At 37.3% G+C, this 25,098-nt stretch overlaps 1 protein-coding gene across 1 annotated transcript in view; it reads right to left on the reverse strand.

The window, feature by feature from the left end:
* The window catches only part of LOC124555068 (forkhead box protein P1), a 714,894-nt gene that overhangs the window by 134,137 nt on the left and 555,659 nt on the right, over positions 1 to 25,098 (reverse strand). The window contains exons 5-8 of the mRNA XM_047128852.1: positions 24,810 to 25,077; positions 20,583 to 20,684; positions 13,161 to 13,335; positions 3,535 to 3,718 (exon numbers count right to left, since the gene is read on the reverse strand). Of these exons, the coding sequence (XP_046984808.1) occupies positions 3,535 to 3,718; positions 13,161 to 13,335; positions 20,583 to 20,684; positions 24,810 to 25,077 (729 nt within the window). The remainder of the gene's footprint in view (positions 1 to 3,534; positions 3,719 to 13,160; positions 13,336 to 20,582; positions 20,685 to 24,809; positions 25,078 to 25,098) is intronic.

The following is a 25,098-nucleotide window of genomic DNA, read 5'->3' on the forward strand; positions in this document are numbered from 1 at the left end:
CAGGATACACAACAAAAAGTATACTCTTGCTCAAGACTAACACAGGCACTGTCAAGAAACTTACGGACTCTCAAAATTGTGAAGACTTCCCTTACAATACATTACTCTTGTAAATCATTATGTGTTACACATTATTATGCTTTTTATACATTATATAGGCTCTTACATATTGGGTGCCTCCTGTAACAGTTGCCAGGCAAATTCTCTTTGATGTTTTTGTAGGTATTTGCAACACTGTCTCTGCAATGTTCAATGCTTTAAATGGAAGAACAGGAAAACACTGCACATAACACATCATGTGTTGTATGTAACACCCAACATTGACAAAAATCATCAGTTTGTTTGTGGTTACAAACAAAATGCTATTTTCTGTGACCATTCAACAAAGCAATTCCATATTAGTCTACTGCAATATTGAGGGCTACAAAAGAAATAATCAGCCACACCCCAGCAGTAATTGCATAGTAGTGCTTCATGGTACTGGCAAATAGTACAGTGCAGGTCAGCACATGAGGCCGGGGAAGTAGGCACATGGATTGTGAAATAGCAGGTCATTCTGTAAAAGTCTTGAATGTGATAAATGGTTCACACTGTATTAGAACAGAAGCTACAAGGCTTGTCCTCCGTCAGTCAGTAGCAACAGCAGCAGACAATGAAAGGCAGGTAAATGTTTGTTTGTCACGTTTCCCTTACCAAATTTCCTCCACCCAGTCACCCAGTTTGCTTCATCTCACTTGCCATCCCCCCAGCCCACCCCACTGCCCAAAGCTGTCAACTGCCACCATGCAGCAGCTGGAGTGCTGGTTATTTTGTGTATTCATTTGGCCCTGTTAATAAATATTGTTTAACCAGATATTGAGCTACGTTAATTGGGGACCACTCTATAGAATGAACACACAAAATTTCATTAAAAAAAATTGTTTGTAACAAAAAACAAAACAATGTTTTCTGTCATTGCAGGACTTCATATGACACACTGACGTGCAGTATTTTGTCTGAGCTGACTCCATATGCACACTGCAAAAATGAAATTGTGTATGCCTATATAAGCTTTATGGACAAAATATCATCCCCCCCCCAAAAAAAAAAAGAGCACAATAATCACTTTAGAGCAGGGAAAATGGTGTAGTATTGTTACAAAGCAGTTATGTGAGTCTTCACTGCTGATATAAGTCATGGCAGTGAAGTTGTATGCATGAGCCAGTGGGTCATATGGAATCATTGCAGTAAAATGGATCGATGTAGAAACATGCCAGGATGGCAAAATCAAGGCATTGTGTTTCAATATGCCCACTGCATGAATGAAGTTGCCCAATTTGTTGATGTATCAACTCAGATTGACCACTGTGTCTACAATGAATGGTGTAACCACAGACAACCAAGTAACACAGCATAAGAACAATAGCTGTAAACAAAATCCTAACCAACAGGGTCTGGAGACAAGTCTCATGCGGTGTCAGTGACATTTGAGTCCAGACTCAAAAGGAATTGCTGCAGGCAGTGGATGATTGTCGATCTTAACCAGCTTCTGAGCAATATTGCAAAGGGTGGCAATGATCTTTTGGAGTCAGGTATCATGCAAGAGGCCCTCCATTGCTCACAGCAGCACTTAAAGCTGCACATCTACAATTGATGAAAAAACACAGAAACTGAACAGTAGCTGACCAGAGGCTCATAATGTGGTCTACCAGGCCACGGTTTTGTCTCTTTTCAAATGATGCAAGGTACCGAGTGGACTGACAATCTAATAAGGAGTCAAACTGCAGTGTGTGTAGCATAGAGTTCAGACTGGTGATGGTTCTGCAATGTTTCAGGGGTGTTTTACATACCTGGTCTTGGGCACACTCATTCAGGTTATTGTGAACATGAATCAGGATGCTTATTTCAACATTCTTGGTGACCAAGTGTTTCCTTCTGTACTAAATCTTTGTGTTCAGTATGCTGTGGACTTTTCTGTCTTCCACAATAACAATAGACATATCCACAGGGGTGGCAACAGCCATCTTCACAGGCCTGCATGCATAAATTCATGGTTTGGCAATCACTCAAGAACTGTTTCACTCCTCAACTGGCCCTTTAAATCATACAGACAATGTCTGAAGCTATTTGAAAGAATGGGTGAAATAAAGCAATTAAAACCCCCACAATTTCATAGCTCTATACAATCTAAGCAACAGCCTAGTGGCTGTGTCCACAGGATACCTACAGTGACTTCTTTGTTTCTTTCACTATATAGACAGTCAAAATTTAATCATATTACTGCAGTCTACATTTTTCTGGACATATATACAGTTACCACCAAAACTGAATGTTTTCCTGTAAAATATGCCTGCTAATTTGAACTGAGAGCAGCATATCAGCTCTAACATATCTCAGACTAGCATGTGTGAAGTAAAGCATGAGGCAGAAATATCATTCTAATTATTTAACATTATTTCATTTCATTCAGTTTGCTGCACAATGACTGAAAAATATGATAGAGTAATTTTAAGCTAATTTTGGGGAATATATTACTTCTTGTTTGAGCATTTGTCTAATTTTCAGACACAGAATCCCCATTAGAAAAAAAACTCTGTATCCTTCAGAAAGATGCTCAAAAGTCCAAGAAAATTTATACGAGGACTATATATGACCAGCAGTCAGCACGATCAAACCTCATAAAGTCACTGTAGCAAAAAACATCTTATTTGTGCGTGTGCGTGTGTGTGTGTGTGTGTGTGTGTGTGTGTGTGTGAGAGAGAGAGAGAGAGAGAGAGAGAGAGAGAGAGAGAGAGAGAGAGAGAGAGAGAGAGAGAGAGTTATAGTTGATGCTTTTAAATCTATTGTTATTTCATAGCACACTACTGTTATTCATTTAAACATAACCATAATGAAATTTGATGAAAATTTATGCATAATATGCTATGTGTCCAACTATATATATATATATATAGTACCTTGTTCAATACTACCTTGTTCAATTTCAGACATACTGATATTAAGAGTAAGAGGGTAACAGTCCACGTGGGAAAAATATATCTAAAAACAAAGATGATGTGACTTACCAAATGAAAGTGCTGGCAGGTCGATAGACACACAAACAAACACAAACATACACACAAAATTCAAGCTTTCACAACAAATGGTTGCTTCATCAGGAAAGAGGGAAGGAGAGGGAAAGATGAAAGGATGTGGGTTTTAAGGGAGAGGGTAAGGAGTCATTCCAATCCCGGGAGCGGAAAGACTTACCTTAGGGGGAAAAAAGGATAGGTATACACTCGCGCGCACACACACACACACACACACACACACACACACACACACACACACATATCCATCCGCACATACACAGACACAAGCAGACAAAATGTGTGTGTGTGTCTACATCTCTTTCTAAACTGGAATAAATACATACCTGGACAACACTGGGTATTTGGCTAGTATGAAACAAATACTACAATTCACACTACCTTGTTCAATTTCAGACATACTGATATTAAGAGTGGTGTAAATTAAAGCTGTCACTGAATAAGAAGGTGATTCGCACTAACTTACACTTGCCTCTGTTTTTAATGGTTCGGGAGATGCTTGTTGCTTGGTCATATGAAGGTGATGCATCATGGCTTGCAGCCTGTCCCTCTCCTTCTGCAGCTGAAGCTCGAGCTGAGATACAACTTGCATCTGCACTCTTGCCTGTGCTGTAGATCTGTCATCTAGCGTGTGTTCTGTGTTTAGATGCCTGGTAATGTGTGATAAAATTTAAAAATTATATTAATTTAAATTTTCATGGTTATGATTTATCAGAAAATATAATGGTATTCAATTAAAAATAAAGACACAATTTATCCAGTACGGCACAGTCTGTATTTTACAGTGTCTGTATAGTTCAATGAAAGTTCCCTTCAGACGTACATGCATGTCCAAAGAAGCAGACAGTGCTGACAATTGACAGCCATATTAAATTATAAATGTACACAGGCTGTATGATTTACTAGTAACATGTATTGTATTTCATGCCCAAGCAAGGCCATCTGATGAGCAAAAACAATGTCTCTCCCTGTGTGGGAATCATACAGTTTGTATTTGAGCACTATGGGTTGTAGACACTAGGACATATGGAAGTTTAGGTCTGGCCATAAGTCGTGCATGGATAGCCAAAGAGGTTACGGTGACCACTCATGTTAAGTGGAAAATCCGGGTTCCAGTTCCCATCGGGCACAAATTTTCATATGTTACCAGTAAATTGTACAGACAATGTACAATCATATTCACAATTTGTGAATACATTTCATAATAAAATTTATCCATCACAACTTCTATTGAAATTTTAATGCAGATCAAGCATAAAACAGGATGGCTCACTTGCAATCCTTCAAAAGTACGTAATTAAATAAAGCTATTGTTGCCTCAATCTACATCTACATCTACATATGTGCTCTGCAAACCACTATAAACAGCATGGCAGAGGGTATTACGCACTGTGCCAGTTATAAAGGCTTTTTTCTGTTCCATTCACATATGGAGAGTAGGGAAAATGATGGTTTAAATGCCTCTGTACATGCTGTAATTAATTTAATCTTACCCTGTCACTCTGTATGGGTGTGTTATGTAGGGGGTTGTAATATAGACCTAATTTGAGGACCAGACTGCAACTTTCATTCTGCAATGAAGTGTGCACTATCTTGGAAACTTCCTGGTTATTTTAACTGTGTGGTTGACTTGGACTCAAACTTGAAACCTATAATTTTGCATGTAATCCTCTTACCAACAGAGTTATCCAGGCACAACTCACAACTGGTCCTCACAGCTCCAATTCTACCAGTATCTCTATAGAGCACAAACCATGATGCTTAATGACAATCCAGAAGTTGACTGGGCTCCTCACACTTCCTTCTATTCACTAAAAGCATTTTCCTTTCTTTCTTCCAGATACAGACACTGTAAGCCATAGGATCAGCATGCTGACAAGAGCCAGAACTAGATGCCTCACTCTGAAACATCTGCCATGGCTAGCCTTGTACAAAATAAACAAAGTAAGTACAAAGGAAACAATTCTTTTGTGAGACTGACTGACCAGCTGGTTCCCTTGCAATTTAATACACAATTAAAGCAACAGATGGAAATTTTGCAAGTTTGTGTTTATTTTGCCACAAAACAGTATGAACAGGTGATAGTAATGTAGAAACAATGTAAAGAATACAGAACATAAAACAACTGCAACATGCATAACAGTAGATAAAAATTTCTTCATTTTTTCAACTTAACATATTTGCACACACATCCTGACAAATGGTTACTGTGCTCAGTATGAGATGTGACTATCTCTGGCAGCAATACAGATCTGATAACAACAGGGCACGCTGTGAGTGATGTTATTAACCACATGTTGAGGCAATAACACCCATTCTTCCTTCAGAGCTGCTCGCATTTCTTAGAGAGTGATTGTTGGATACTGATGTGATGCAGCCCATCTCCCTATTGCATCCCAGACATACCCTGTTGGATTTAGATGAGGAGACCTAGCAGGCCATGCCATGCATGTGATATCTTCCACGTCCAAGAGAACATTAACCACCCATGCTCCATGAGGTCGAGCATTATCGTCCATCAATGCAAAGTCTGGGTCCACAGTGCCTCACAACAACTGGACACGAAGTCCCAAAATCTTGTCGTGCTACCTGACAGCAGTTAATCCTTGCCAATTCACCCATACAATTTCATGAAGAGGTGTTTGAGAAGTCAACACAATCTCTGTACACACCATTAGGGACCATCCACAATATCAGTCTCTTTCCACAATGTTCTAGTCACAAAATCACATTCCATGTTTTCTCCAGAAGCGAATCTATTGAGAATCACTCTTCAGACCAAATTGGGACTCATCTGTGAAAAGAACATTGACCCACTGTTTGACCTTCCAGGTGGCATGTTGATGACTCCACCCTAGATGTTCCCTCCTGAGAAGACGCATCAGAGGTACACATACAGCAGATATCTGACAATAAAGGCCACACTGCTGAAGCATTCTGTTCACTGTTTGCCTTGATACAACTTGTCCATTGGATGCTGCAAGGTCAGATGCTAGTTGCCATGCAGTACTAAGGCAGAACTGTCATGCCCTTATAGCCAAAGAACGGTCCTCTCTTACTGATGTCACATACGATCGGCCCTGCACTGGTCTTTGGGATACAGTTTCATTCTCTATAAACTGTTGCCACATCTGAGAAACAACAGAACAATTCACATTAAGTGATCTGACCACTACAATTTGCATCTGTCCTGTTTCCATTCTTCCTGTGACCCTCAACTGCAGAGAGTCTGGTAAGTGTCTTCTCAGTGACATTCTGCACAATCTGTGACTGTGTACACAGAGATTGTGGATGTGAAACTACCCAGCAAACACTGCCCCATTTGATAGATGCACCAACGTCATCGTTGGCATGATTGTGCATTGACCAGAATGCCATCTTCCATACAGAACACAATCGTATGTACATCTGTTGACAGTCTGTACAACTACAGTGTGAATTAGACACATGGCAGGTTTGTTGCTTTAATTTTGGACACCAGTGTATTTCACAGAGACAAAACTAAAATTGTAATTTGTTCAATGAGAAAAATAATACAACTTCTCTTGAAGAGTATTTCACTCTCTCTGAAGATAATTTCACGAAAATTTACTTCTTTATAGTGGCCCCAGGAGCTACAGACAGTGATGTGTGTGGTGTCACCGCCAGACACCACACTTGCTAGGTGGTAGCCTTTAAATCGGCCGCGGTCCGTTAGTATACGTCGGACCCGTGTGGCCCCACTATCAGTGATTGCAGACTGAGCACCACCACACGGCAGGTCTAGAAAGACTTCCTAGCACTCGCCCCAGTTGTACAGCCGACTTTGCTAGTGATGGTTCACTGATAAAATACGCTCTCATTTGCCGAGACGATAGTTAGCATAGCCTTCAGCTACGTCATTTGCTACGACCTAGCAAGGCGCCATTACCAGTTACTATTGATGCTGTAAAACATGTACCGTCAAGAGCGATGTTCACCAATTATGGATTAAAGTTAAGTATTCCAGCAGCTACGTACGTTTTTTGTTAGTCTCATTTCCTTGACCTGTTCCAGACCTCACGCCAGCCTGCATGAGCTAAAACGCGTGCCTTTCGGCTTCCTCTCATAGTGGGTTGGCTGTCTTGCCAATCCACAACAATGTGTGTGTGTGAATTGCAGTTGCATGAATGTGTGTGTGTATGTTGTCTATTTCAGAAGATGGATTTCTGGCCAAAAGCTTATGTGTTCAGTAGTTGTCTGTCGTGCTTGTCTGAGACTCAACATCTCCACAATACAGCAAGTAGCAACCTACTATTTTCATAAAGTTGTCATTATTCCGTCATGGATTTTCCACTGTTTGTTTAAAAATTGACATAGATTATGCATCTGCAATCACATGCCTGCAATATGATCACCAAGATTGATGCGTTCATAGTCTTAGGTGTTTTATGCCAAGTGCATATATGTTTTTCCCAGAATGGGGAAAAAATAATAACTTATTAAATCAACAGGGTATCTTAAAACAGTAAACTACACATCTGGGATTCTTGTTGCACTACACAAGCAGTTTCTACATGTAACACAGCATGAGACGTAAGTAAGTAAGTAAGTAAACAAGTAAGTGAGCAAGTAAGCAATTGACCTTCTACTGGAATAGTCCATATGCCCAAGTAATGGGATATGGTGACCAGGTACATATTATCAGGTTGAGTACAATGTTTTTTTTAGCTGCCCACAGTGCTATGCCTGTTGACACACAACAGTCACCAAACTCAGCACTTAGCTTGACTATCAATCTTAGCTTGTGTCCCATAACTGTGCCAAAAGTTTATATTTCCCCTTGCTAACCCAATATCACTGTTAATTCACCACTTCAGTAACTCCAAGAAACATCTAAAGTTAAGCTAATTTCAAAAGTGATGAACAAATTTTTCCTTTTTCAAATACCAATATATCATTTTCTTACTATAACGTTCATCAATGCTCAGTTGTATTAATTCTAAAATTAATTTTTTGAATACAATTAATTTTTTGAATTACATGTACAGCTGCATCTACAAGTTCACAAGATGATCATTATTAAATGATAAATCTATACATGAAAGAACCTAACTTCACGAAATTGACCAAAAATGACCATTCTCAATTTGTGTTTTATTTATTAGTGAACTCATGGGCTATAAGTTCTCAAAGTTTAAATCAAGAAACAACAATAATTAAATGTATGATGCAACCTTCCGGCCACACCCACTTTTTGAAGCAACTCTTCAATAATAGCTCGGTGAACAATGATTCTGAGGATTGCTTTCAAGCAAACTTGCATGTGCTATATCTAAATGGTTGTGATACATACTCTTTGGTTTTACAGATCATCTGTGATTCTGTTCCATATCTTAGGACTAGTAACGAAGTTTGAAGATGCAAAGGGCATTGATGGACAAAACAGCCTCACAAAGAAGATGATAGACACTCTTCAAGTTTATTATGGCAAGGCTATCATACAGAACCTATCCAGTATAAGTGACATGAAAAGTACAGTATGGGCAATATATTTACATGTATTGCGCCAGATGAATATCCGATTCATCGTCCCTGTCACATTACAGGGTGTAAATACCTATAGGCTCAGACGAGTAAAAGCCCCTACATTCACAAGGAGAGGCTTCCAAATTGTATCCTGGATGTTGTCAAACCCACTTACAGATTTATGATTGATTGTGAACTTCTAAAAAAGTATCTTCATAGCAAAAACCAAACTCCAAATGATTCTCTAAATTCACTCATGTGACAATAATACCCTAAAACAACATTTTCATCTGCTATAGTCATTAGAAATGCAAATTATGATGGAGTTCTTGTATTTAATCATGGGGATGTAGGAAGGATGAAGGTATTAAAGAGAATGGGCTTTAAGATAGGAAATTTTGCTCAAGACATCCTGACAAAAATAGATTTACAGCACAGCTCTGAAGCTGAAAAGTCAGTTAAAGACCTGTTAAAGGAAAGAAGGCAGAAAACAAGAAACCAGAAGAGAAACGTTGAAGGGAAAGATGACCTGGAGTACAAATCTGGGACCTTCTGAACAAGTGACGTATGAAAAAAACTTCAGATTGAACTTCAAATTGCATTTCCTGAAAATTATGCTTAAAGGTTTATGTACCTTTTCCTTGGAATCTATGAAGGCTATAATTATGAAATTTTGTACACTGATTTCTACAAACCCCATAAATGTTGAGTCAAGAGTAAATTCTGAAATTCTGAGTACAAGCTGAGATATGTGGCAAAGTGATTCGAATTTTTCATGAATTTTCTATTACACTTACAGAATTACAATTGAAAAATTATTAAAATTTTCCTATTTGTTACATTCAAAACCCCTTATGAAAGACTCTTATTATACTTGGGTTAACACTGCTGTTAGCCATGTGAAGAAAGAGCTGATCAAGTTGATTTTGATTGAAACAAAGTTTGATGTCTGTTCTGTGCCTGTTGCTGCAGTTGGGAGATGGGGACACAATAATCATGGCCTCCACCTAAATGGGAGGGGAACGAAAAGATTAGCTGAGCAGTGCAGAAAGTGTAAGAGTGGCCACAAGCACACAAGAAAAAATCACTGTGATTGCTGGAATCAAAGGGGCACTTTTTTTTAGGTCAGGCTCAGGTTATAGGCAGAGATATTGAAAGAAAATAGAGCAGTAAAGACCATAATATCTGCAATAGTTTCCAGTAAAATAAAATCAGTTTGTTCAATCAGAACATTAGAGGGTTGAAAAGTAAGACAATGTGCTTATTGCATGCCTAGAACACGTGGAAAATTCTGAATGGATAGATGTTATGTGCCTTTTTTAACACCATGTAAATAACATGGAGAAAGGAGGAGTTGCAAATCTAAAAAGTCAAAAATATTAAAACAAATAGTTATTGTTTAGATTATAATCTAGAACATGTGGTTGTGACATGTTACTGCAGAATACTTCTCTTGGTGACTGTAACAGTCTACAGATCCCCTCCAGGAAACTTTCAGCAGTTTATGAGAAATATAGATGTATTATTGAGCTACCTGTTAGACAAGAAGAAACATTTAGTGCTCTGTGGTATTTTCAATGTAGATTTCTTAAACAATACGGAAAGGAAAAGGAGCTAGAATTATTAACTGGGTGTTTCAATCTAATTTCAGTAGTCTATTTCCCAACTCATGTGCAGCAAAATAGTAGGACACTGGTTGATATCATTTTTATAGACAGAACTCAGGCTGAAACCATTAATGTGTACCCAATTGCTAATGGACTATCTGATTATGATGCACAATTAATGGAAATAAAACAGTATGGCACTTTACAACCCAGAGGCAGGTTCATACAAGTAGTGAGGCTTTTTAATGAGAACAGGATACAATGTTTTAAGAGCAAGCTAAAAGGGGTGGTATGGGATGAGGTATATGTAGAAAGAGATGCTAATCCCAAATTACATTTATTCTATAGTAAATCTGTGTCAATATTTATAATCTACTTTCCTAAAAAATTATCCTAAAGATCTATTAAAAAGCAAGTAAGCCATGGATAACTAAGGGAATTAAAACATCATGTAAGAGGAAGAGGGATATCTGTGTAACAGTCAGAGTAAGTCAAGATCTGGCATTACTCGTATGCCACAAAAAATACTTTAATATTTTAAGAAAAGTCATTAAAATATCTGGAAGTATGCACATGCTGACAGAAATAACTAATGCAGATAGTAAGATTGAAACTATATGAGACATTGCCAAATGGGAGACAGGACAGACAGTCAGTGTACAAGATTCCATAACAATTAAACTAAATGCCAATGTTGTGACTTATAATTCAAGCTGCAAGTGTTTTTAAAAATCAATTCTTAAATGTAGCAGCAAATATAGGATTAAATAGTTCAGTTGAAGAAGCAAGAGAATATATTAAAATGTCATTCCACAAAACTTTAAGCAACTACAAGTAGCACCAATGGCCTTCAATAAAATTAATACAATTACACACAAAGAAACTGGTATAGGCATGCATATTCAAATATAGAGATATGCAAACTGGCAGAATACGGCACTGCATTCAGCAATGCCTATATAAGACAACAAGTGTCGGCACAGTCATTAGAGCAATTACTGCTACTACAATGGCAGGTTATCAAGATTTAAGTGAGTTTGAATATGGCGTTATAGTGGTGCACGAATGTCAGGTCACAGCATCTCCAAGGTGGCAATGAAGTGGGGATTTTCCAGTACAACCACTTCACTAGTGTACCATGATCAGGAATCCAGTAAAACATCAAATCTCCAACATTTCTGTGGCCGGAAAAAAACCCTGCAAGAATGGGACCAATGAAGACTGGAGAGAAACGTTCAATGCGACAGAAGTGCAACCTTTCCACAAATTGTTGCAGATTTCAATGCTGGGCCATGAACAAAAACGTGTTGCCTGGTGAGATGAGTCTCATTTAAAATTGTATCGAGTGGATGGACATGTACAGTATGGAGACAACTTCGTGAATCTGTGGACTCTGCATATCAGCTGGGGACTGTTCAAGCCAGTGGCAGCTTTGTAATGGTGCGGGGCACATACAGTAGGAGTGATATGGGACCCCTGATATGTCTAGATATGACTCTGACAGGTGATCCATATGTAAGCATAGTGTCTGATCACCTGCATCCATTCATGTCTATTTAGCGTTCCAATGGACTTCGGAAATTCCAGCAGAACAATGCAACACCCCACACATCCATAAATGCAACAGAGTCGCTCCAGGAATACTCTTATGAGTTTAAACACTTCTGCTGGCCACCAATCTCCCCAGACATGAACGCTATTGAGCATATCTTGGATGCCTTGCAACGTGCTGTTCAGAAGAGATCTCCACCTCCTTGTACTCTTATGGATATATGGACACCCATGAGGGATCTATGGTGTCAATTTCCTTCAACACTACTTCACACATTATTTGAGTCCATGCTCCATCGTGTTGCAGTACTTCTGCATGCTCGCTGGGCCCTATACAATATTAGGCAGGTGTACCAGTTTCTTTGGCTCTTCAGTGTATTTTCACTAATAAAAATCATCATACACAGTCCATCAGAATTTGGAAAGAAAAGTGATGCCCATACCTACTTCACTAGAAGAAAAAAATTGATCTTTATTATCCACTGTTAAGGCTGTCAGGGGGGAGTCCAGTACGCAGTAATAAAAATCTTTGATCATTTGCCCAACAACATAAAATGTCTGACAGGTGGCAAGACAAGTTTTAAATATAGTTTAAAATCATGTCTCCTGGACAACTGCTTCTATTCTAATGATGAATTTCTACTTAAAAGCTGGTAACCAGAAAAATAGAAAACTTTTTTAAATTGTTGTTGTATGAGTAGGAATAAAATGGTAATGTGTTCATTAATGTTAACACTGATTATGTATACATATCCTGTAAACTGACTTATTCCACATCATTCTGATAAAAGAAGCATTCAAATGATGTATCAGACATGTAAATAACTAATTATGCACAGAGATTAAACAAAGAAAATTTTGTAGAAGTCTCTTGAATATTTTATGAGAAAAAGGTACATAAATTATTTTTTGAAAATAAAATTTTTAACTTCTATAAAAATGTTAAATATATATAATGCAAGGAACTTAACAGTAAATGTGTTAATTTCATGTAAAGCATAGTACAAAATTTCACTGTTGTATCTTCAAAATTGCTGATTTGGTGTATCTTTTAATAGTGTGTGTTTTTCATGAACTTCCCCCCCCCCCCCCCCCTCTTAAATATTCACTAATGGGTATGAAGCAGATGACTTTGCACAAAGGGAAAGCATTAATAGTTTCTCCATGTGTTAATAATATATCTCCATAATGTTAAAATCGATTATAAACACAAAAATGCAAAAGTATTTTATTGATACTGCCAAAACAAAACTAATATCAATGGTTATTAGAAGATAATGTGAGATGTAAACTTAGGTAACACATTACATATCATTCACCATAGCTACTGACTACATTAAACACAGAGAAAACTACCTATTCACAGGGAACTTCACTAATATACAAATTCAGTCTTACATCACCTATGGGTGTAATAGTGAATTAAATGTTAACTGATTATATTTACTTGAGAAAGGACTGGAAATCATCACATATAACTTCACAGCCAGGCCACTTGCAGACCCCATGACCATAAAGTGGATGCATTTTGTCCCCACAACTTTCAAGAAGCTTCTCCTCTCCAACACCAGCAACTCCATTCATGCTATCCCTGCGGCCCAACCCTATAGTTCCCAGAAGTCCTGAAATAACAAGTAGCATACTACAGGTTTGAAACACTTTGGAAAAAAAAGATACAACTAATATTGTGTTTTACCTACGCCACAACACATTCACTTCATTTCTTTTTAGATTCTAGAAACATGAATAATACACTGAGGTGACAAAAGTCATGGGATAGCAATGCAGATGGCAGTGGTATTGCATACACAAGGTATAAAAGGGGAGTGCATTGGCAGAATAGTCATTTTTACTCAGGTGATTCACGTGAAATAGTTTCTGAAGATATTATGACAGCGAAATGGGAATTAATACACTTTGAATGCAGAGTGGTAGTTGGAGCTAGACACATGGGAAATTCCATTTTGGAAATCATTGGGGAATTCAATATTCTGAGATCCACAGAATCAAGAGTGTGCTGAGAATACCAAATTTCAGACATTATCACTCACCATGGACAACACAGTGGCTGATGCTTTCAGCTAATGACGGACAACAGTGGCATTTGTATACAGTTGTCCGTTCTAACAGACATGCAACACACAGAAATTAATGTGGGATGTATAATTGCATCCATTAGAACAGTGCGGTGAAATTTGGCATTAATGGGCAAAGGCAGCAGACGACCGACATGAGCTCCTTTGCAAACAGCATGACTCCACCTGCAGTGACTCTCCTGGGCTCATGACCATATTGGTTTGACCCTAGGTGACTGGGAAACCATGGCCTGGTCAGATGAGTCTCAGTTTCAGGTGGTAAAAGCTGAAGGTAGTGTTTGAGTGTGGCATAGACCGCACAAAGCCATGGAACGAAGTTGTCAACAAGGCACTGTGGAAACTGTTGATGGGTCCATAATGATGTGGGTTGTGTTTACATGGAATGGACTGAGTCCTCTGGTCCAGCTGAACCTCTTGGAGACCACTTGTAGCTATTCATGGTCTTTATGTTCCCAAACAATGATGGAATTTTTATGGATGACGGCGTGCCATGTCACCAGGCCACAACTGTTTGTGACTGGTGTGAAGAAAATTCTGGACAATTGGAGTGTACGATTTGGCCACCGAGATTGCCCAACACAAATCCCAAATACTGCGCCAGCAACATTTTCAGAATTATGGATGGCTATAAAGGCAGCATGTTTCAATATTTTTGCAGGGTACTTGCAATGAATTGTTGAGTCCATGGCATGTCAAGTTGCCGCACTATGGCAGGCAAACAGAGCTCCGACAAGATATTAGTAAGTACCCCTAACTTTTGTCATCTCGGTGCATAGGTATTTAATATTTAAACAAATCAGTTCTTCTGTGTCCAGTTTTTTTATTTCAATTTTCTTGCTAGTTAGTACACCGAAGCATGTAGCATACAGTCATAATGAAATAACTTTCACCACAACTGAAGTTAAAATGATTTCTCAGTGTCAAGAACAATACAGGTGAGGTACAAGTTCCTTAATTTTGATATAAAAAAGGAGAGAATAAATTATACACATTACTGAAACTTGAAAAATTCACAAGAGAAAAACGTTGCAAGTGTTAAATTATTTTGTGACTGCAATGACAAACTGATGATACAGCATAAACTGGAGATTTCAAATGCGCTTGCACTGTGCTAAATATGCAACACATAAGGTGAAAATGTAAGTGAGTTTGTAGCTGCAGCTTCCCGCAGAAGTTTGATTTGTGTTATACATTCTGTTCTTCCTTATAATTGCTTACAATTTTGTGTTTCAAAATTTCAGAAAAATCCTAAAGATAATTTCATGAGTGAAACAAATGAAGAGTGAGAATGAGCTCACATTACTTTACAGCTAATATGAATTTTAAGTCATTCAACGTGACCAAAAGCACAAATATTCAAAGGAGTTGAGCTCACAACTTTCCTATGGCATTCCGTGTTCATATGTTCACACAGAATGTTGGCCACTTACTACACTGCATTATATTGGATGTAGTCTGTAGTTTAAACCAAAGAAAAAAATGTTGTATCAGAAATGTCAATATCAGAATTGGTCATCCAACACAAACATGATTCAGGCCTTTCTATGTAGTCTACAAATTTTGTGAGGTAAGTAAAAATCTATCAGAAGGCACAATGTCTGAAAAAGGCTCCTGGCATTTTATCCCTCATTTTATCACCCTGCCTATCATTGAAGGATTTGTCATTGTTTCTGAGGTGCCAGGAGACATTTCTAGGACCTCACTTTTTAATTGAATGTGGAGATACCAGCAAAAATGTGTTTTTACAGTCTCTGCCATTTAGGCTTCTCTGCATGACAAGTATGTTGTGTGGAAATAGTATTTGCCTGCCTTATCAACCTGCTCTGTAGTGCAGTCTGCACCTAGGGAGTATGGAATAATGACTACTTTAATGCCTCTGTGTGTGCTGTAATTAGTCTAATCTTACCTTCACAGTCCTTATAGGAGCAATGTGCAAAAGTTTGAAGTATTTTTCCTGGTTCTTCACATAATACTGGTACTTGAATCATTTTAAGAAGGCTTTTGTGGGACAGATGGTATCTATCTTCAAGCATCTGCCTGTCCAGATTTTTCAGCATCACTGTAATGCTCTTCCTCAAGTCAAATAAATCCATAACCATTCATGCTGCTGCTCTTATTGTAATATATTTAATACCCTCTTTTAGTCCTATTTGGTATTGGTCCTACACACCTCAGCAGCATTCTAAGATGAGATGCACAAATGCTTTGTAAGCAGTCTCATTTTTAGACTGATTGCATTTTCCCAATATACTACAAATGATACAAACTCTGCCACCTGTTTTAACTATAACTGAGCATATGTGACCATTTCATTTTATATCCATATTAACTGCTACACGAAGCTATTTGTATGATTTGACTGATTCCATTTGTGACTCATTGATGTTGTAGTCATAGGATACTACTTTTTGGTGATTTGTGAAGTGCATAATTTTAAATTTCCTTACATTTAAAGCAACTTGCCAATCTTTCTTTCTTCCTTTTTTTCAGTACCCTATTTCATTAAAGATATCTGCATCATCACAAAGAGTGTGAGGTTACTGTTAGTATTGTCTGCCAGGTTATTAACATAGAATGTGAGCAGAAAGGTCTATATGCACTTCCCTGTGGCATGCCTGAAGTCAGTTGTTGATGTTCTTCCAAGATAACATGCTGCATCCTCCCAACAAGGAATCCTCAGTCCAGTCACAAATCTTGTTTGATCCCAATATGATCATACTTTTGTTAACAAATAGTGTCATTCTGACTCAAATGCTTTTTCAAAGTCAATAAATACTGCATGTAACTTATTGCCTTGATCCATGGCTTGAGAAAAGTGGGAAGGTTCAACAACTGGTAGACATCAATATCTTTGGGTATTGGTTTTGTGAATCACTTCTGCTATGCTCCTTGTAGACAGGTATGACTGGTGCTTTCTTCCAACTAGTGGACGCAGTTGCTTTGTTTGAGGGATCTGCAGTATATTATGATTAAAATGAGAGCTGCAAATTCGGCGTGGAATCTGACAGGGAGTCCATCGAGCCAAGGAGCCTTGTTCAATTTTAGTGATTTCATCTATTTCTCAATGGAACAGACAGTAATGTCTCTATATCATCATCTTTGTAGCAATGCAAGAGTTACACTGAACACTAAACCTGGTGCCATTGATGGCCCTCATATAAGGGTAAAGCTGTCATCAACCCAACGGTTGGTTTGAACCCCACAGTGCTTTATTAGACATGGTCCTATTGGAAGTGGTATGCAATTGCCTTCCTCTGGCTTTTGAACTGACAGAGTCTGCCAATAATAGGAGGACATACAGTTTAATGTGGATGCTCAACCACAGTGCAACTCAGTATTTTTCACATTAACCAATATTTCCAGAGGTAAATGAAAATATAAGTGACAGATAAAAATCCTAGGTCTGAGCAGAGATCAAACCTGAGACCTTTGGATCTGCAGTCTGACATTTTACCACTCAAGTCACATTTATATGAGATCAATATTTCTTTGGGTTTTCTGAGAGCTCTTTCAATAAGATGGAAAAGCTTTCAATAGGATAAAAAATTATATCAACCACACTCTGACTCAAATGCTTTTTCAAAGTCAATAAATACTGCATGTAACTTATTGCCTTTTAAATATTGGATTCTAAAAGTTTACTCCAAACAAACGTGCAGTTTTGTAGCAACTGTATCACCAAAAATAACTAGTATTATTACAAGGCTATTCAGAAAAATCTCCAAAACCAACAGGTCAGAAATTTAATCTCTGAGGTTTTATTGGTGCGGCCAATTAATGGTGTGCTTCTCTTATTCAGCTGAGTTGCCATTTCACTTTTATGTAAAATGAACAACCTAGTCATCTTACTCATGTGATTCCAGCTTTGCTGTTATGTGTATTCGCTGCCTGGACTAGTTTTGTGCCATTATTTATAGTTAAGTTTGACTCCTGATGCCCATCATACCTTCTAATGCTCTTTTCTTTTTCGAAACCCAGACTGATATTCCCACAGTAAAATTCTTATCTAGGATAAAAGGTCATGGTGTAAAAGCCATTTACAATTTGTTCTTAGACTTGAATACCCTTAATGAACTAAATGTAAAAAGTAGTGAACTGTTTATCTTGTGATGATGGATGGATATTGATGGTAAAACATGTTAAGTAATTTGGTTCAGGCCATGAAAACACATATAACAGAATTATAAACAATAGTTCACTCATGGTGTTTAAAGCACACTATATGAGGAATACTGGGAAGAAATTTTGGAAGGTGCATCAAATGTTTCTCTAATCTATTTTATTTCTTACTTTTAGACAAATGATTTCACAAAACATTTGACCTTCTTTTTTAATATATTTTCTTTTATTTCCAAGTTTTGTTCAGGAAGTGTTAATCCAATATTTTTAAATATTAATCAATATTCTATCTTTATTAAGAATATAAAGACCAAGAGAAGGCAGAAAAGTTCCAATTTATGTTTTGATTTAATATTTGTTTTATTTTTTAATATGAAAGAAGGAAGTCAACAATTTCTGATGTGAGGAGAAGTATAATTCTGATAACTTCTGCAGCTCTTGAGATGGTCAGTGTTCATGCTCGCTGTTGGCACTGTCAAAGAGCAGTTAGAGTGTAGTTGTCGGAAGTCCTTCTGATCTAAAGTGGGTAAATGTCAATGTCTGTCAAGAATTTTCTCACTCCTTTTTCAGGTAACTCCACAGTCCTGCATGATCTTTTCCAATGTCAGACCTTCTCACATGCTTCTCTGCCATCAACATTGCTGGAACATCTTGCAAATTTACCAGGCACCTTTTGTGGTCAGCCATGCTTGCACATCTCAAGAGATGATTTATATCATCTTGCACATAATTTGGCTTTTGTGGCCAATATCACTGAAATTAAAATCTTCTGGATTGTCAGGCTCATCATCTTTCTTCAAACAATTTACATTTTGACCCCTCCACTGGGATCTTCTTCAGAATGTAACTTCAATAGAGAGTACAACAAAAAACTCTCACAATTAAACCCACTGGCCATTAAGGCCTTCGTCAACAATAGATGACACACACACACACACACACACACACACACACACACACACACACACACACAAATGCAACTTGCACACACGACTGCAGTCTCAGGCAACTGAAATCACCACACAGTGTGGGACATTTTTATGGGCCGAAACATTGTCATGTGTGTCATGGTTTTGAGAAGGTGGTCCTTTCCAAGGATTTGGTGCATCTGATGTCACTGCTGAGAAACTTAAAAATGTATGTGGTACTTGTTCATTTATTCATGAAAAAAGTAAATGAATATTGGGAAAACAATTGTATTGAAGATAGTGTGGTTTCAGTTGCCTGAGATTGCAGTCACCTGTGCAAGCTGCATTTGTGTGTGTGTGTGTGTGTGTGTGTGTGTGTGTGTCAGTCATCTATTGTTGACGAAGGCCTTAATGGCCGAAAGCTTTAATTGTGAGAGTCTTTTTGTTGTGTCTATCTGCAACTCAGTGTCTCTGCTATACAGTGATTAGCAACTTTCCTTTTCTTTTCATAATATTGGTACATTCCATCCTGGATTTTACATTGTTCAATAGAGACTACAGCTATAGGCTTCTGGTATTGTGGCTTCTGACCTTCAAGGAAGCAAATACATGACTGCATTGTGTGAGAGCAATATAAACAATGCCCTGGAAGCCACACCTGCAGACAATAATATTTTGAGTAAACATTCCCTCTCTCTTGCTCCGCCCATTTCATTTCTAGCCAGTAATGTTGAACCACCAATGGTAGCCACAAGAGTTTTAGCCAATAAACCCCCTTCTTTGGCATTAGTGTCGGAATACTTGTTTTACTACCCAATGATGATGGCCCATCAGTGATAGCCACAAGGTTTTTTAGTCTATAATCCCTCTTCTTCAGCACAACTGTGAGAAAAATCCTCTCTATAAGAGCAGATGACACTGGTCTCTAACAGTGCTCAATCTATCATGGACGAGACAAGATCCTGAAGAAGATCCCACCAGAGAGGTCAAAAAATTGATTGTTTGAAGAAATATGACGTGGACAAACAAGCCAGATTTTAACTTTGGACATATTGGTATCTACCAGCAGCTTATGAATCATTTAGTTTTTGCATGTCATATGAAAAGATGTGGCAAGACTAGGTCAGGAAAGTGTCAATGCCTGCAAACAGCTTTCTCATGACTCTTTCAGGTAATTCTGCTCTCCTGGAGGATGTTTTTCTCTATCAGTCCTTCTCGCATGCTTCTCTACCTTCAATGTTGCTGGAACATTCCGCATTTGCCCGGTGTCTTTGGTGATTGGCCATGCTTTGGCACCTCAGAGGTTGCTTGAGACATTCTATAGTTGAGTCAGAGTAATAAAATCCTGGACAGCTATTAGCACTACAGCCAGTTTTCAACTATGAATCACCAATGACTGCAAAAAAGACAGTAGGCATCTGTACAGCTGCAACAATACTAAGACCTTACAACAGAGATGCTTACAAAATTGCTTTCCCAGCATATTTTGTTCTCAAAATGCCCTGAATTTAGTACCTGCTTTGAAGGCAGTCTTTTTAACAGTTGAATATTACATCGATGGAACTTTTTAATACACAAAATGGCTAGTCCTGAAAAAGATTAGCTTCAAGCAGAGAAATTGTGAGAGACCTGTATTGATTCGATGATGCTGGACAATGTTTGTTCAGTGCATTATTTAAGTCTTTTTAGTTACATAAGATACTAGCTGTTTCTTTCAATGTAAGCTTGGAAGGACAGTGTACTTACCATTGATTCCTGGGACATTTTTATGTGCCGAAACATTGTGATGTGTGTCATGGTTTTCAGAAGGTGGTTCTTTCCAAGGATTTGGTACATCTGATGTCACTGCTGAGAAATTTAAAGACATATGTGTTACTTGTTCCCGAATTCACTAAAAAAGTAAATGAACACTGAGAAAACAATTATATTGAAGATACACTTCATTACTTAATTAAATAAATTATAGCTTATATAATGTTCCTATTAGTTTTGCATAATACTTAGCTTTACAGCCAACAGAAAATAACTAAAGGTAAATAAAATAAGTACAATTACAATACAAATTAAACATTAAAAAAAAAAGGAATTCCACAGCACTTTGGAACTCCGCACTGCAGTGGGTGTCATTATAGCTGAATAAAACAGGTTTTAATATTTTTGTTTCAGACCAAAGTAATTTCTTGCAAGCTCTGGGGAACAATGGGAGATGAATAATTTATATATCTGTAATTATGTACAATAGCTTCCACACATCAAGTCAGAGTTAATATAAAAAGTAGACCCCTCCACAGTGAACCACAGACAGCATAAGATATTTTGTCCATCGCAGTGATGTGATGAATACAACAGTGCTGTTTGGCAATGTCTTACAGGACACCCAGGTAGTGCGGACTTCCAAAATCTGTCTTGACTGGATCAAGAAACAGTTCAGCAAACATACCTTCAGATTTTTCTTCATTTTAGTCTTCCTTTCTCTTTTTAAATACATCCACCTGTATGTTTGTGCATGCAATTTTATTACATATTGCATACTCTATGCCCACATCATTCAAACAGTTCCACATTAGCACTGTTTGCATGTCATGGTGAAATAATAGACTGTGAGATGAAATACTGAAGTTATTGTAAACCGCTTTTGGAATGCCGGTGACTCTCAGGAGTATATCTGCAATTGATACTTTCATTCTTTCTTGGATTTCACAAGCTGTTCCTGAGAGAAGCATACACCAGTTGTTGAGCTACATGTTTGACTCTATTTAGAAGTTGTTGAGTCCGACACATTTTCTTTTAACAAAACCAGGTGATGCATGTATCTGGACATCTTATGGCAGAAATGAAGTTGTTGATACTAGACATGATGAATTCAGGACAGTGTCAGCATTCTTCTTGAAATAAGGCTGAAGTAGGTACATTAAACTATATGGAACTCACAATTCCGATGCTTTTTAGCAGAACTCCTTTGTCTCTCATTTTTGTTTACACTCTTTTGACTTGATAATGTAACTGTATAACCTCCCTGATGGTGTGCTGTCTTCAAAATGAAGTTATCTAGCAATATTTCATTCTTCAGTTGTAGTGTGGCTCAAAAACAAAATTGTAGATTTGTCAAGTATGTGTCCTCATTATGTACCTCATTTCGCAGATGAAACTTTATTTAATATTGAAATAGTATTTCTTTTTCTTGAAATAATATTTTTTAATCCACTGTCTGTATTTTTTAAGCTTTTGCAAGAATATTTAAATAAAATGGAGCTCTCTCTCTCTCATTCTGCAATATGTGGATAGAGTTTCAGCTCATTACTCTGTAATCTCTCTAACAACAGATTCTCATTTATGTCTCAGATAAAATTGTATTCCTTCATCACATTTTTCAGAACTGTTTGATAAAATATTTCAGCCAGCTGGAAACTGCCTACATATTCTTTACCTTTCTAAGCCCAACAAACTCTAAAATTTCATACTTTATTTCAAGCTAATTACTGTCATTTCAACAGTGGCAAATCGTTTGAACACTACGATAACAGTAGGTCCTGCAAGTAAATGTGAATTGTAAAACCTTGTATGTTCTCATGCTACAACAGAAATTGCCACTGCTACTTATAAATAGATCAAGATCACTGAAATACTTTTTTCTTGAATTTTTATTCAAACTTCTATTGGCGCCACACATTCTTGAATGAAGTTAAGTTTTAAATAAAAGTTTTACAACTCATAACTGTATTAAAAGAAAATCATGTCCTATTTGTGTAAGTGATGCAAGACTGTAAAGACCAAAACACGTAAATGTAATGAAACTATTAAAATTCAGTTGATGCACTGCATTTTGACAGTTTGATTACTGTGAAGATCCCCAGAGTGACATTCAGTTCTTGTCATTCAAATAATTTACTTTGTTTCAGAGCTGTTGCTGATGGAGATATACCCCTACTTTTCAAATGAACAATTAATGCTTTAGAACAAATTCTTAAACCACACTTTTTAAGACTTATACTGCAAGAGCTATCATATAAAATTTATTTAGAATATTTTACTTGGCAAAATGAATGAATGTTTTGTTGCTGAAATTATTAAGATCCAAACAGCCTAGCAACTTTCCACGGTTATATTTTGTTTTTATGTCTGCTCACAGTAACTGAGGCGCATTTTCCCAGAGATTCTCATAATGTCCCCATTTTGTAAGGTATCTTCCTGCTTCAATAAGCTTGTTATGAAAACATACTGTCTTGCACTTAAAAATCAACTGAAGGTGCCTAACTTGCATAATGAATACTGTACAATTATTATAATTTGTCACTGATGTACTAATGACAAAAGAGTTTGAAATACCTAATTTTAGTTACAAAATCAGTTCACACACAACTGAAATCGCTTAAGAATAAAACGCAAGCTTCTCCAGAGAAAACAATGATTTCGTTGTTCAGTATTTTTGTCAGCTTGTTAATAACGGTGAACAGCACATGCTTGTTGTGATGTATCCTCGATTAAATATAGAGTGCATCTGACCAAATAATTCAGCTTTATTGTTTTGAAGTTTATAGCAGGAAAAGATGTGACTGCATCTGAGAAGCACTTGTCTTCCGATCTTCAACTTTTCATATTTGAAATTCTTTGTTTAAAAGTATAATTATAGCAAACTAATGCACGCTTGCTCTCTTAAGAGGATGAAACTGATACCATCTTGGATAAAATAATTTTTTTTACTATGAACGTCTTCCCAAAAACACGTTACAATTTGATATGATGTTCTTTAATAAGTTCATTTACAGGACAACATGTACAAAAATATCTTTCACAATTATATTCAAATTTTTCTTGTAAAAATATAAATTAATATGCTTCTCTCCTCCCACTTACAGAACAAGTAAATTCAAGAGCATGTTAGTGCGGCCTGCTACTACACCACCTTTAAATTTATCTATGAAGTTACAAATTTTGTAGCAGCAATGCACTTATTATTTCATAGATTTGTACTTCCCGTTTTACATAGTAATGCTGCCTGTTGTGGTATGCATGTCTATGAACATTCAAACTGCACACTTCTGTTTGTATCTTCTCCTCTTTTCTTCTACTGACTTCAGTCCCAAATTAAAAGTTTTTGTAGGACTTATGTCATATTAAAGAATGGCAAATTTCACATATCAGGTTTTCTCTTGCTGTGTTTTGTTGGCTGTTGTTTGATATATCAATGCAATTTATTCCTTGTAACCTTGAATTAAGCTGTCAAGTTTTCTGGTTTTCTCTATGAATATATTCAGGATATTTTCTGTAAGTATTAGTCCTGAACCTCCTGTGTAAACTTGATACCATAATTCAGAACTGCTTTTTAAACTAAAGAAAAATATTTTTCTTATTTTTTCATTTTTATTTATTTATTTATTTTGTACCAAAGCAGCAATATCGGTGTTGATGTTCTACTGGATGCTTTCTTGTAGAGTACTTAAGCTGAAGGAACAATATCGTTGATACTTCTGCACACTGACAGGTCCTCCTGCTTCTCCTCCTCCTTTTTCTTCTTCTCAGGTGTCCAGTACCAGATACTACTTTTATATCACCACTATTTTTAAAGCTGCCACAGAATTTTTCCTTCTCTATGTCCAAATTCTTTACTTGTGCCTCCTCTAAGCCTTTTAAATGTTGCTCAAATTTTCCATTACCATGCTGTGGCACTTATTATTTAATTTACATGAATATTTCTGTGACAATGTACGATACACAGTATGTCAGCAATATGTTCTTTTTTCATGCAAGTATAAAAATTAAAAACAGATTTCTCTTGAGAATAAAAACAGCTGCAGACCTCGAAGATGAAACGTTATGCCACCGACTTACCACTACAATGTAATTTTGACATTTCATCAAATACTCCTAGGAAATGGGGTCCAGTGGAGGGGCCTCATGTTGACAATTCAATTTGAATCAAGGATTTTTGCTCACCCAGAGCTGGCAAGTTTTGTTTGTTATCTCCATGCCTACCTGCACTTTGTGCCTGAGCTTGAGCAAGCACCATTGGTTGAATGCCAATACCCTGCTGCAGTAAATACTGTCGTTGTGTGATTTGTAACTGCTGCATGAGTTGCTGTTGTTGCAGTGCTAACTGTTGCAAAGGGCCTGAAGCTTTCTTTTTGTCCCCTGACTGCAGTAGGTGTGTCTGCTGTATGACATTCAGTTGCAGCTGTTCTTGTAACTGCTGCATTGCTTGCTGTAATTGCTTCATTCCAAGTTCAGCCAGCTGCTGTTGTTGCTGAAACAAACAGATAGTCAC

The sequence above is a fragment of the Schistocerca americana genome, chromosome X (genome assembly GCF_021461395.2).
Source record: "Schistocerca americana isolate TAMUIC-IGC-003095 chromosome X, iqSchAmer2.1, whole genome shotgun sequence".
NCBI classification, from domain to species: Eukaryota; Metazoa; Arthropoda; class Insecta; order Orthoptera; family Acrididae; genus Schistocerca; species Schistocerca americana.